At 38.2% G+C, this 13052-nt stretch overlaps 1 protein-coding gene across 2 annotated transcripts in view; it reads left to right on the top strand.

Moving 5' to 3' along the window:
* Positions 1-4003: 4003 nt before the first annotated feature.
* NRDC (nardilysin convertase) overlaps positions 4004-13052 on the top strand; it is a 77991-nt gene continuing 68942 nt past the window's right edge. For both annotated transcript variants that reach the window (XM_054572916.1, XM_054572908.1), the window contains exon 1: positions 4004-4385. In XM_054572916.1, the coding sequence (XP_054428891.1) occupies positions 4042-4385 (344 nt within the window). In that variant the 5' untranslated portion in view covers positions 4004-4041. The remainder of the gene's footprint in view (positions 4386-13052) is intronic.

Below are 13052 nucleotides of genomic sequence, written 5' to 3'. Positions count from 1 at the left end.
AAGTTTTAATACCAAATTCTTCCTAGAACTATGTTTATAGTACAGAAAAAACTATTTTATATGGTCATACAAACTCCTTGGCATGTTGTGCACACTTTGGTCTTCCCAGAGAAGACTCTATAAGAACATGCCTACTTCTTGACCTAGATACCAACCTACCAAATATGGAGAGCAATTACTAGAGCTCCAAAGGCATAATTTCTTACTATGTGGATCTAGAACAAAATTGTAAAGTAGATAATATTTCTCTTGTCTCTTCTTTCAGTGCCTCTTCACCCAACCATTTCATTGGACTTGAGACTTTATTGGGCTCATATCACTCCCAATCAACTCAACCTAGAATCAACATTCTGCACTTTTGACTTACCCTGATTCTCAAATATAAAGGCAGATAATGGAGTTATAATAAAATCATTTACCTGAGAATTTTTTGGAGTACACCTCAGATCTCTCCCTCTGGGAAGTAGACAGCCATTGCATTGACTAAATAATTTTCAGAGGTAGGCATCAAATATGGAAATAAGATGTTTTAACTTCTCATTATTTCTGACCTCTCATCAGAATAATAGGGAGAAAAGGGTCACCAAACCTGATGATGAGAGGGAAATCCTTGAGGTTAAAATGGAAAGGAATAGGCCCTGGCTAGGTAGTTCAGTTGGTTAGAGCGTCATTCTAATACACCAAGGATGCGGGTCCAATCCTGGTTCAGGGCACATACAAGAGGCTCAAGGCATATAAAACAGGCAACCAATGAGTACATAAATAAGTTGAACAACAAAGTGATGTTTCTCTCTCTAAATTCAGCAAATAAATTTTTAAAAAACTAGAAAGGAGTATAGAATGACTGAAGCTTTTAAAAAGTGCTTAAATACTCTGAGAGCCTGGGTAAATGAGGTTAATAATTACACTCCGTTCTCAACTTTCTAGGCAATCTGAAGGTTTTTTAAAACTCTCTAATGTGTCAATTTCCTATAAAATGGTAATAGCTTAATTTATGTTTTCTCTGATAAATATTCTTTACAATAATTATGAATATTCAAACGAAGGGTGGCAAATTTCTGAGTTATTTTCAATGGTGACACTCTACTTCTGGAAGTCCTGGCTGTGCCTCTGGTCAGTTGTAAGATATACCTCTCTGGGTAGGTTTTTTCTCTTTTTTAATCCAGAAAGTCCAAATTAAAGTATACTTCTGTGATCACTTGCCAGTTCTCATATTTTAAACATCTAATCTAACACTTTGGACATTTGGTACATGGTTAGAATTATAATGGGCCTAACATCAAGGAGGCATTTTTCTTGTGCTATTACCTTTTTTTTTTTTTTTTTTTTGGTTTTCCTCTTACTCTTCTAGTAGTTCCTTCTCAGTCTCTTTTGCGAGTTCTTCCTCTTCTACAAGCTCCTCAATGCTTGGTTCTTGGGTCCTTTTCTTGCCTTCATCCTCATCCCCCATTCAAACTACAGTGGTACCTTAGTACTCATTGTTAATTTGTTCAGGAACTCACGCTGAGTGCGGAAACCCACACCAAACAGTGAAACATTTTCTTTTGTAGTGCAGCGTCATGACTCATAAAAGTTCTAGCAAGTGCAACAAGTCCCAAGCAAGCGCTGAGTGCTGGAACTTTTTTTCATCAAAATGCACCAAGTACAGGGTTTGACAAGTTCTGAAGCAGACAAGTACCGAGGTATGACTGTATTTTTCACAAATCAACTAGAGTGATTTACTTGCAAAACACGTAATGGTATTTCCATTTCATTTGTTCAACCATTATTTACAGAGCACCTATAATGTACTAGACAGTATTCTAGAAGGTGGGAATCCAGTGCTACACAAAATAGACAAGGCAATGACTTCTTTTTACTCTTAGAAAGATTTTATATGAACTTGGCCACTCACTCACTTTCCAGTTTAACCATATTGACCTGCTTTCTCAGAGCTTTTGAACAAGTCTATTCCTATACACTCCTATACAGTTTTCAAACGTAAGTTTAAATGTCTTTTATGAAAACTCTCTGACCAGACTATGTCTTACTAGTTCTCTTGTAAGCAAAAAGAGAACAGGGAAATTTCTTGTTAATTACTCTATTCCCAGCATCTGGCATATATTAGAAGCTCAGTATGTTGGCTGAATGAATAATATAATGCCTCACTATAGAGTGTTACCATATTTCTAGTCTGGTGACTTAAAAGATTCAGAGGCCTCTTTTTCAAGGGAAAAATGAACAGGTCACACTTTAAGATGTGGTCTCTCTTTTTTTCTAGTTAGGAAAGTTCTAATTACTGGTTGAATTTGAGTATTTCTTACTCATGGCATCACTGCTTTGGAGAGTTAAAAGAAAAAATACCCTCAAAATAGATGTCACTCACCCTGGCCAGTGTGGCTCAGTTGGTTGGAGTGTCTTTCCAATAAAACGAAAGTGGTGAGTTCAATTTCTAGTTTGTGCACATTGCCTGCGTTGTGGGTGCAGTCCCCAGTGGGGGTGCTTATGAGAGGCAAGTGATGTGGTGCATCTCTCTAGCATGATTCTCTCTCTCCCTCCCTTCCCCTCTCTCTAAAATCAATAAGCATATCCTTAGGTGAAGATAAGTTTTTTTTTAAAAAATAGACATCACTTCAGGTATTTACTCAACAAACATTACTGACTGAAAACAAAGTGACACATCTGGACAATATTTCTCGACTAATTTACCTCGTCCACTGCCTTAGTTCAGGTTTTCATCATTTCCTGCCAGAACTGTGGCACTTCTCCTTACCAACTCTATTGTCCTATCCTGCATTATTTGTTGTCACAGCGTTGTTTTTGAAATACATCATTAATTTTATTGTTTTCCCAAATTAGAATGCAAGTTCCATGAAGCAAGGATTTTTGTTCATAATTTTATTCCGTGTGTGTGGAACTCGGGAGGCCTAGACAAATTTAAAGACTTATAACAGCCATCAACACATCGCTCTCCTTCAAGTGTTTCTCCATTCATATATTTACTTCTTTTCTGTGCTAGGTAGGATCTCCTACCTTATAGTATCAGTATATTGTATCTTATTAGCATGTCCGTTGTTTGTAATTTTTTAAGAAATGCCTGTTTCAGAGCAGAAAATAACTTTGGAAAAAGGACCTGAGGGCAGCAGCCTCCCGCGGCACCTGCTCAATAAATGCTGGCTGAACTTAACACTAAACTGTGTGTACTCTTAACAGTGAGGAAGCTGAAAAATCTTTTCGCATATGAGTGAGCATATCTAACCGGTCTCTTAAGCACCTTTTGGGCCTTGTGGGCGAATACCACCAAAAGGTGGCCAGCGATAAGGTGGAAAACCGCAAGGCCTAGCTGAAGAGTTCTGCTTGGCTCCGCTCGGATTCACTCCCAAGCAGCTTCCATCCAGCAGCGAAGAGAAATACTTCCGGCTTTCAGCTTTCTAAGGTGTTGAGTTACGGCCGAAGGCTCCGCCCCGATGGAAGGGGCAGGATGCGCAAAATTTGACGGGATCGGGGAATAAATCTGGAGATTCCTTTTCTTCACTCGCGTCTCAGTTTCTCGCCGTGCGAATATTTTCTCTGAGCCGCGAAGCACTACCCAGGGGCCGCCTAAACCAACTCTCTGCATACGTCATAAACGCTGCGCCACTAACGAGACGCCCTTCTCCCGTCGTCCTCCGCGCCACTCTCTCCGCCTCTTCTTCCTCGTCCCGCCCACCATAGGTTTCGAAGAGCTCTCTGGGTGTCAGAAAATCCGACCGGTCTCTTTGGTTCCTTTTATTCCCCGTTTCCATTGGTTGTTTACGTGCGCGTGACTGCTATCTTGCCTCTTTATTGGGTAGAACTAGTAGCGTCACCGGTGATTGGAGGGCGGGGGGGTGATGAGGAAAGTTGGCATTAGGGAGACCGGATTGGGGGAGGGGTGCAGGCCTGTCCTCCCCGGCGGCTGCGGCAGCACCAGCGCCGGCCGCCACCGCCTCTGGAACGCGGAGGAGGAGGAGCAGCTGGAGGAGTAGGAGGAGGAGGTGGGCCCTGGGGAGCGGGATGCCCATCGCTCCGGCTTGGTGGTGAATGCTGAGGAGAGTCACGGTTGCTGCAGTTGGGGCCACCGGGAGGAAGTTGTGGTGTGAGGCCGGGCGGGAGTTCGCGGCGCTGTGGAGAATCGAAGCGCGGAGTCGGTGCGAAGACTCGGCTGCTGTCAGATCCTTTCCTACTCCGACCATGCCTGGAAGGAACAAGGCGAAGGCTACCTGCAGCTGCCCTGACCTGCAGCCCAGTGGACAGGATTTGGGAGAGAGCGCCCGGGTTGCCCGTCTAGGAGTAGATGAATCTGAGGAGGAGGGACGAAGGGGGTCTATCAGTAATGCCGGAGACCCTGAGATCGTCAAGTCTCCTAGCGACCCCAAGCAATACCGGTGAGGGAGAAGGCTCGGAACGGGGAGGAGAGCCGGGTGCGGGCTTCTCTCTTGCTGCCGCGGTTACTTGTCTCTGTATCTCCCGAAGGAGCTCCAGGGGCACACTTCCCATCCCGAATGCTTCCTTGGGTGGAGGTGGCTAGGGCAATTAGGCGCTGCCATGTGGTGTCAGCTGGACGTGTGGGAAATCTTGAGTTCCACAAGGAATCAGAATATCAGAATGGGAATGGTCGTTCGAGCAATTTTGACGTTAAGGAAGGCTGAGCCCGTGGTGAGAGAGTCTTGATGTTGTGAGGAAAGGTTGAAGAATTGGGGGTTTTAATTTTGGAGAGGATATTTAAGGGATATATAATCACTACCCACAAATATTTGAGGTATCCTTAGTTGAAATAGGGGTAAAACTAATAGGTGGAAGTTACTAGAGGATTGTGAGGCTTGAGTCAAAGAACTTGGGCATCGCAGTTGGCCTACGGTGAAATGGCTTGTTTCATGGGTTCCTTACGACTGGCATGGTGGAGTGACCTCTTCCAAGACTATCGGTCTCAGTTGTATGAGTCATAGACTTGGTAAGGTTTCTTCTAATTCTGAAATTCTCTACTTTTGGTTAATCCTGGAATCTTCTAAACATCTCTTTTCTGGTGGCTCCATCCCCACCTGAATCTTTACTGCACAGGTAGCTTACTTCATAGAATGGCATGACTACGATGTATTTTAAAGAGAGATCATATTGTTCAACAAGTTCATTTTACAGGTTGAAGAAATTGAGATCCAGAGAGTTTGCTTCTTGCTCAGAATTACACAGCTAAATAATAACAGAGTTGGTATGAAAATCCTGTCACCAAATTTAGTGCACCATTTACTGACTTTTATCAAATTCTTACTCACCATCTTAAGTCAAAAGCTGAAGGATTTTTGGTCCCAATTTTTATCAGCCTTTGTAACTTTTAGAGCCGGAAAGAACCTTAGAGATATTTTTTTCCATTCCACACCACCCCATTTTGACAGATGACTGAAACTGAGATCTCAAAAAAGTGATTTAACCTCAAGTTTAAGACTGGCCTATTTTCTGTTTTCACTCCAAGTCTACTGATTAATAATACACAACTCCTTGTACTACTTTTTCCCCAGGCTGCAGGGTAACTCTTTAAGGATGGGCTAAATTTTTTCTTTTTCTCATCAAAGATGAGGTTGCATTAATAATATGTAAATGAACAAGTCGAAACCTTGATAGAAGGTGCTTAGTTTTTGCCTTCCAAATTAAATGTTCAAACAGCTTCAGTTTTTATCTGACTGTATAAAAGTACGTAATAACAGTTAGTGTTTATAGAGTACACAGTGTCAGTTCTAACTGCTTTATATGTATTCTTTCATTTAATGACCTCATTTTCAGCAAATTCATTTGACAAATACTTATTGAGTCCTACTGTGTGACAGGTGTTGAGCTATCTTAAATCTTGTATGAAACTTGATCAAATATAACTTAATAAAATTTTAGTTTGGGTACTGGGCATACAAAGATAATTAAGACAGCCACTGCCTTTAGGGAGCGTTCAGTATAGGAGAGGGACACAGATAAATAAAAAGTAAAACTAGGGCACTAAAGTTCTATGGAAGCCATAATAGAAGTATATGCTAGGTAGTTTGGGGAATAAAGTAGTGGTAAACTCACGTAGGGAGAAAGTTAGGTAAGTCTTCAAAGGGGAGATAATGTTTAAGTACTCTTTCAATAAGTTGTTGCATTTCTATCTTTAAGTGGTCTTTTGTCAAGTCAGTGTCCTTAGTGTCTCAGTTTTCTTATTTTAAAATGAAGGGGATTGCCCTGGCCTCTGTGGCTCAGTGGATTGAGCACCGGCCTGAGAACCAAAGGGTTGCCAGTTTGATTTCTGGTCAGGGCACATGCCTGTGTTGTGGACCAGGTCAGGTCCCCAGTAGGGGGTGCATGAGAAGCAACCACACACTGATGTTTCTCTTCCTCTCTCTCTCCCCCCTTCCACTCTGTCTAAAATAAATAAATAAAATCTTTAAAAAAAAAAAAAGAAGAAGAAGAGCAGCATTGATTAGAATAGCAGAGTTTTCCAATAACTTCCTCTCCTTTAAAAAGAGTAGGGCCATTTCTGTCTGTTTTATATATTGAAGTTTCAATTAGGCTTAAATAAAAGATTTTGTTGCTTTAAAATAAAGATAGAAAACTTTAATACTAGATGATTTTTGAAGACTTATCCAACGTAAAGTTAAATGCTGTGAATTTTTGTAGCCGGAAACAGACATGAAGCATCTGTAACCCCAGGTAGCTAGCTGTGTTATCCTTCCAGAACCTGCTTAGATGTTATCTCTGAAGCCCTTCCAGGCAGAACTAATTCCTCCTTTCAGTGGATTTCAGTAGGACTTTTTACATGGTCTGTTTAAGTACATATCCATCATATTATGTCTTTTGAATGTGTGAAGAAGCACCACAATCACATCTGATTAAAGGCATATTTTGGTGAAATAATGCCTTGAAAAATTTGTTTACCAGTCTGCATTAAGTAATAGCATGTGGAAATATACTTTTGCATATGTGTAATTTGTATTCAACTTTTTAAAAGTGTTAAGCATACCTCTAGGGTATCTATTTTGTTTTTGGGGGTCTGCATATAAATGCTTGGTAAGTGTTGATTTTCTTCTCTTCTGGAAAGATTAAGGGACTCTAGGTTGGGAAATATTTTTCAAATCTTTATTGGTATAAAATGGAAATTTTAGATAGGTTTAGTGGTAGTACAGTCTAAATTATTTTCATAATGAAAGCACTTATGAAGTTTGAAATAACAGGTATAAAACATTTTACATATTTAAACCTGTTTGTGAAAAGATCTGTATTTCTTTGGGGAGGGGGAAACATGTGAAAAGGTAAATAAGCTTCTGAAGGGCAAGCCTTTTTTAAAAAAATATTTTAATTTACTTAGAGAGAGGGGAAGGGAGGGAGAAAGAGAGAAAGAGGAACATCAATGTGTGAGAGAACTGTCCATCAGTTCCCTCTCCTTTTGTGTGCCTACAGGCCGAACCTGCAACCCAGGCAAGTGCCCTGACCAGAATCGAACCTAACGGGTGATCTTTTGGTTTGTGGAACAAGGCCCAACCAACTGAGCACACCAGTCAGGGCTGAAGGGCAAGTCTTTTTTATTTAAATTTTGGTCAGATTATTAAAATTGAGGAGACTATTATATTAATTTCTCAATATTGGATGTGGGTTGAGTAAGGTACAGTTTATTCTGAACATTTATTTTGTTATATGCTGATGAACAGAAGGAGGCTCACAATCTGAGTAAGCAGGACCATTGCAGAGCAGAAACTTTAGAAAAAACCTAACATATCAGAAGAACATACATCAGAGAACATATTCTTTTGTATTGGATGAGAAGAATATGGATTTATTTGTGGATCTTTTCAATGAAACCTGTGAAATAGTAATGCTTTTTAAATATATAAGACAGTACTTGCACTTGTAATATATATACACATTAGTGATAAGACCATGGACTCTTAGAGTTACAAAAGAAATCATGTACTTATGTGTGTATATATTCTAGGAATTTGACATCATCCAAACTCCTGGTCTGATACCTGAATCCAAAACTCAATTTCAATTGTACCCTCTTAGTCTTATAATGTAAAGTAGAAGCAAGCCAGGCCTTACCTTATGAGATTCAAGCTCATTTAACAAAGTGAGATCTTTTAAGGTTGAAATACATTAAATCTTCTGAATACTAATATGACTTGAATTAGATGTATTTTTGTTACCATTCCTTAGACTGATTTTTTTCATTGTGGGCTAATGGGCTGATAAGAATAGGAAGAACATACATTCTTTCTTCCTATTTCTTTTTATAAATTTTACTTTTTAAAAAATTTTTACTGAATTTTTTGGGATGAGGAAGAACATAGCTAAAATGTTTCTTTTGGAAATAAGATTTAACATTAAAAAGATCACTGTTTTTGAAGAACTGAATAATGGTAAGAACTCTTTTGCCTTCAAAGATTTACAGTTCATCTAGATTCCTAGTGGAATCATGGAGCAGATACTGAAGCAGAAGCACACTAAATGTAGTAGGTGCTAGAATGGACATATGTGGAAAGTATGGAATTTTTAGTCATTTGTGTATCTAATTTCCTATCTATAGTTTTGTGACCTCGAGCACATTAACTAAAGCCTCTAAGGCTAAGGACCTTTGAGGACCCAGAAGAGGAGCAACCCCATAAACCTTTTAAATTTAAAAGGAAGTGTCAGGAATCAGGAGAACTATTAGATGCTAGTGGTGTCTTTTTTAACTATATGAAGGGCCGGTAGAAGAAAATACTTTAATCAAGGAGTGATCATAGTTGGGTGAGATCACTGTTAGATCACAGTACCAAAAAACTATTTGTCCTAGGTGAAAACCAAATACATTGTATGATTCACTTTTTAAAAAGAAAAAACTCCACAAAAATAACACTTCCCATTTTATTTTTACCTAAAATATGTTTTTATGTTTAGATATGTACATAAATGATTAGGAATGATATTAAGCAAGCTTATTTCTCTTGGGAAAGGTAGGAGGGATTTGAAATTTCCCATAATCATTCCATCCAGCATTAATAACTGATAACATTTCTTTATAACCTTTGTTACTTTAAGTACTTTTCAATATATTTTGTCTACCTAAAAGTCAATGGCGTAGATATATCATAATTTCATCATTACCACTTCATAGGATATTTAGATTGTCAAATTTTCTTTACCTTAGAAACCTTTTATTCCCAACTAAATTCTCTGGGTATGGACCTAATCATAATGAGTTTGGTAGATATATAGGGTAATCACTGGTTATCAGTCTGTTTTAAGGATATTCTCTATTCAGAGACTTGGCCAGACAAGAAGATGGTTTGTTCCGGGACTTCCATCCTGACATGGTCCCATATTCATGCTGGTTCCTAGAATGAAGTCATTCAGTAAGCCCATCCAGCTCATAGGAAACTGAGTAGATTTATTTTACATACACACACACACACACACACACACACACACACACATATTTGGTGAGGGGCCCTCAATTACATGGTCGTACCAGAATTTAACTTTCCAGAAGGATTGGAAGTAGATTGCAGTTTGGAAAGTTTTTTGGTCCTCTGGGGAGGTGTTTAGAGAGATTTTATACTTATTATTACTGACACTAATGAACTTTATTCTCCTTATAATAACTGGTATTTTGTTGAGGTGCCAACTGTATACTAAGTACTGTCTACATAGATTATCTCATTTAATCTCTACAGTAATCCTATTAGATATTGTTCTTATTACATGATAGCCTAAATGCTACCTATGAAAATAAAATATTGAGCAGGTGCTGAGCAATAATTAGAGTATAAATCGTTGATAATGTTTGCCTTGAGAATTCAAGCATTACCTCCTTTGTGACTTGAGGGAGAGAAAGGGAGAAACATCAGTGTGAGAACGAAATACCAATTGGTTGCCTCCCGTATGCACCCATCCTGAGACTGAACTCAGAACCTACGTATGTGGTCTGACGTAGGTATACCAGTTGCTTGGCATATGGGACAGTGCTCCAAGCAACTGAGCCACCTGGCCAGGGCTCTTCTCCTTTTTAAAATTGACTTGTAAGAATTCCTTACGTATTTTAAATACTAGTCCTTTGTTGGTTATATGTTGATTATATACAGACTTAAGAAGTATAGCTTACTTTTACCCTTTGTTTAGAAAGTCCTAAAATGTCAGATTTATTCATCTTTTTATTTATGGTTTGTGCTTTTTTTCATATTATTCTAAAAGTTTTGCAGTTTTTCGCATACAGATCTAATTCTTACATAAGATTTTGAGTAAGGATCTAATTTGATTACTGTTTTTTGAAAAATACGGACAACCAGTTGTCCAAACAATTTTGAAAATTCTGTATCCCAGAGTTCACCAAATGTTTTCTGTAAAGGACTAGATAATGAATATTTTAAGCTTGATCAATGAAGAGGCAAAATTAAGGCTATTTTATAGGTATTTACCTAACAGCAAAGAAAATAGGTTTCTACAAATTTTTAATAAAAATTTTAAGTTTAAACTATAATAGTATTTTTCTTTTTTTTGGCAATACAGATCTACTAGTGAGAGGAATGAAATTCTTTTTACTGGGAGTATATTTTGCTTTTGGGGGGGTCAAAGTTATCAAAGGTGACTGCAAACATTTATCTCTTAATAATGATTTATAATGAAATTTTATGTACTTCATCTTTGAAAATGTGTTTTCACACTGACAGGTACTGCCAAATACTGGTATCAGTCCATGAGCATATAACTTTACTTGGGCATATTTATCAATTAAAAGGCATTTATAAAATTCTAGTAGATTCTTCTCTGATATTTTTGCTTTTTAGCACATCATTACACTGTAGATTAATCACTTCTTTTTTTACATGTCTTTAAAAATTTTTTTATTTACTGATTTTTAGAGTGTGGAAGGAGGGTAGTGAGAGAAAGAAGGAGAGACATCGATTTGTTGTTCCAATTATTTATGTATTCTTTGGTTGCTTCTTGTATGCGACCTGACTGGATATTGAGCTTGCAACCTTGGTAATTGGGAAGACACTTTAACCAATGTATCTACCCGGCAAGGGCTGATTAATAACTTCTGGTTGAAAATTAGGTGGAAGCTCCTCAATAGCAGCTAAAGGGCTTTGATATAAGGAAATTTCCTTTGTGCTCCCACCAAGGTCTGAAAAACACTACTGCAACTGTAGTTTGCTCTGAAAACATACCACTGCAAATGGAGATGTGGCTTCTTATTTTAACTTTTGACAGCAAGGAAATGAATGAAACAGTTTGCCATTATTTGTGATTCAGATAACATTAGTTGTTGAAATGACTTTATCATAAGATAAGTTGGCTAATAAGCTTTTTTTTGTAATTTTGGGTTGAAATCATTAAGAAACATTATGAAGTCTGCAGCAAAAACTAATTTCCAAAGCCATTTGGTGTTTGATAATACTGGTTGAAGGCTGTTCTTTAGGAAAAAATTCAATATTGGCTCAGAACATTGCAGTTAAATGTTCTCATTGCTCAGCATCAAACTGCCGCACAGTAAGGGCAATTCAAGATATTCAGCTTGTATTTCTGACAAAATTTCACAGACCTGATGATTGTAAAGTCTACAGGAGCAAATGACACTACTGATTTACTACAACGTGGTAGTCATGTATTTTCTGCAAAGTACTGCAGTACTGCTGATGAATAAGACAATAAATAATCATAGGCTTTGAAATACCTCACAAAAGATAAATTTGTGTAACTAAAGCTTTTTCTTTTCTCTATACATATTTTTACCAACATTAATATGGTACCATATTAGATTCCACTTTAAGTTGTCCTGTATTCTATTAGATTCCTCTTTAGGTTGTCCTGCATTCTTATTTCCTCAGCCTCTTTGAAAATGTTCTTGTCTCTATATTCTTCCATGAAGAGTATTCATAGAGGCTAAATTGCTTCAAACTTGGCACTGACTCCTCAAACAACCCAGCAGTATTGATAACTTCAGGAGCCAAAATCTTGAAATGATTTTCTGTGTTTTTAATTGACTTAATATTCCTACTATGTCAGCTCTTTTTGGAGTAATTCTCACCCAAAGCCAAATAGTCTTAAGTAAGTTTATATTCTCTGGATAGCTTTCTTCAGCTGCTGGGAAGAAACACAATGTAACTCACCTGTTGGTGAATAGCTTTCCTTGCTTGGCTATCAAATGAACCACTCAAAAACTAACTTTGGCTGCAATTATTTCCATTTTTAATTTTTGTGAAGAAATTGTACTGTAATGAGATTTTATTTTACATTTTCTAATTTTTCTGAGTGTTGCATTCCTGTGAGTTGAGAATATTATGATGACTGCTTAGTCTTGTTGGACGAACTAAAAAAAGGAGAGTTTGCTGGAAATAAATGATAGAGATTTATTCAGGAGCCTTGGGAGTTTGCAAATGGGAAACACAGCTAGGCAAAAATCCCAGAAGTGTTCCAAAGAAGAAAGAAAAGTTAAAAGTTCTTATAGTAAAAAATGCATTTTTGAGAATGATCAGTTCTGCTAGGTTTTTAGCCTTGGGATTGGTCCAGGATGGTTATCAGTCAGATGTCAGGCAGTCAGGATGATGGATGCCAAATAGTCCAGAAGATGGGTGCCAAACGGTCCATAAGATGGGCCAGGAAGTCTGGTCATATCCCAGTGGTCTGGATAATAAATGTCAGGTGGATGTATACATGAGTTATGCCAGGTTAATCAGGTTGCAATTAGAGGATCACCTGGAGGTCCAGGTGTATATCTAGGCATTGATACAGGACTGGAAAGTTAGGAGAAATAGTTCGTTTCCAGGCTAGTTAAAACAAGGATGGAGTCTTTCATTATGCCTCAACCTTCATAATGTTAATAACTTTTTTTATCCTCAGCCAAGGATATTTTTTTTCATTGCTTTTAGAGAGAGAGAAGAAGTGGGGGGGAGAGACAGACAGACAGACAGACATCGATTGGTAGCCTCTTGTATGTGCTCAGACTGGGGATTGAACCCATAATCTAGGCATGTGCCCTGACTGGGAATTGAACCCGTTACCTTTAGGTCTACAGGTTGATGCTACAACCAACTGAACTACACTGGCCAGGGCCATAA

This window comes from Pteronotus mesoamericanus, unplaced genomic scaffold (assembly GCF_021234165.1).
Source record: "Pteronotus mesoamericanus isolate MK-2021 breed Mesoamerican mustached bat unplaced genomic scaffold, CSHL_Meso_final contig_105, whole genome shotgun sequence".
Taxonomy (NCBI): Eukaryota; Metazoa; Chordata; class Mammalia; order Chiroptera; family Mormoopidae; genus Pteronotus; species Pteronotus mesoamericanus.
Note: the sequence above shows the minus strand (reverse complement) of the source record. Positions and strands in the feature narration are given on the sequence as shown.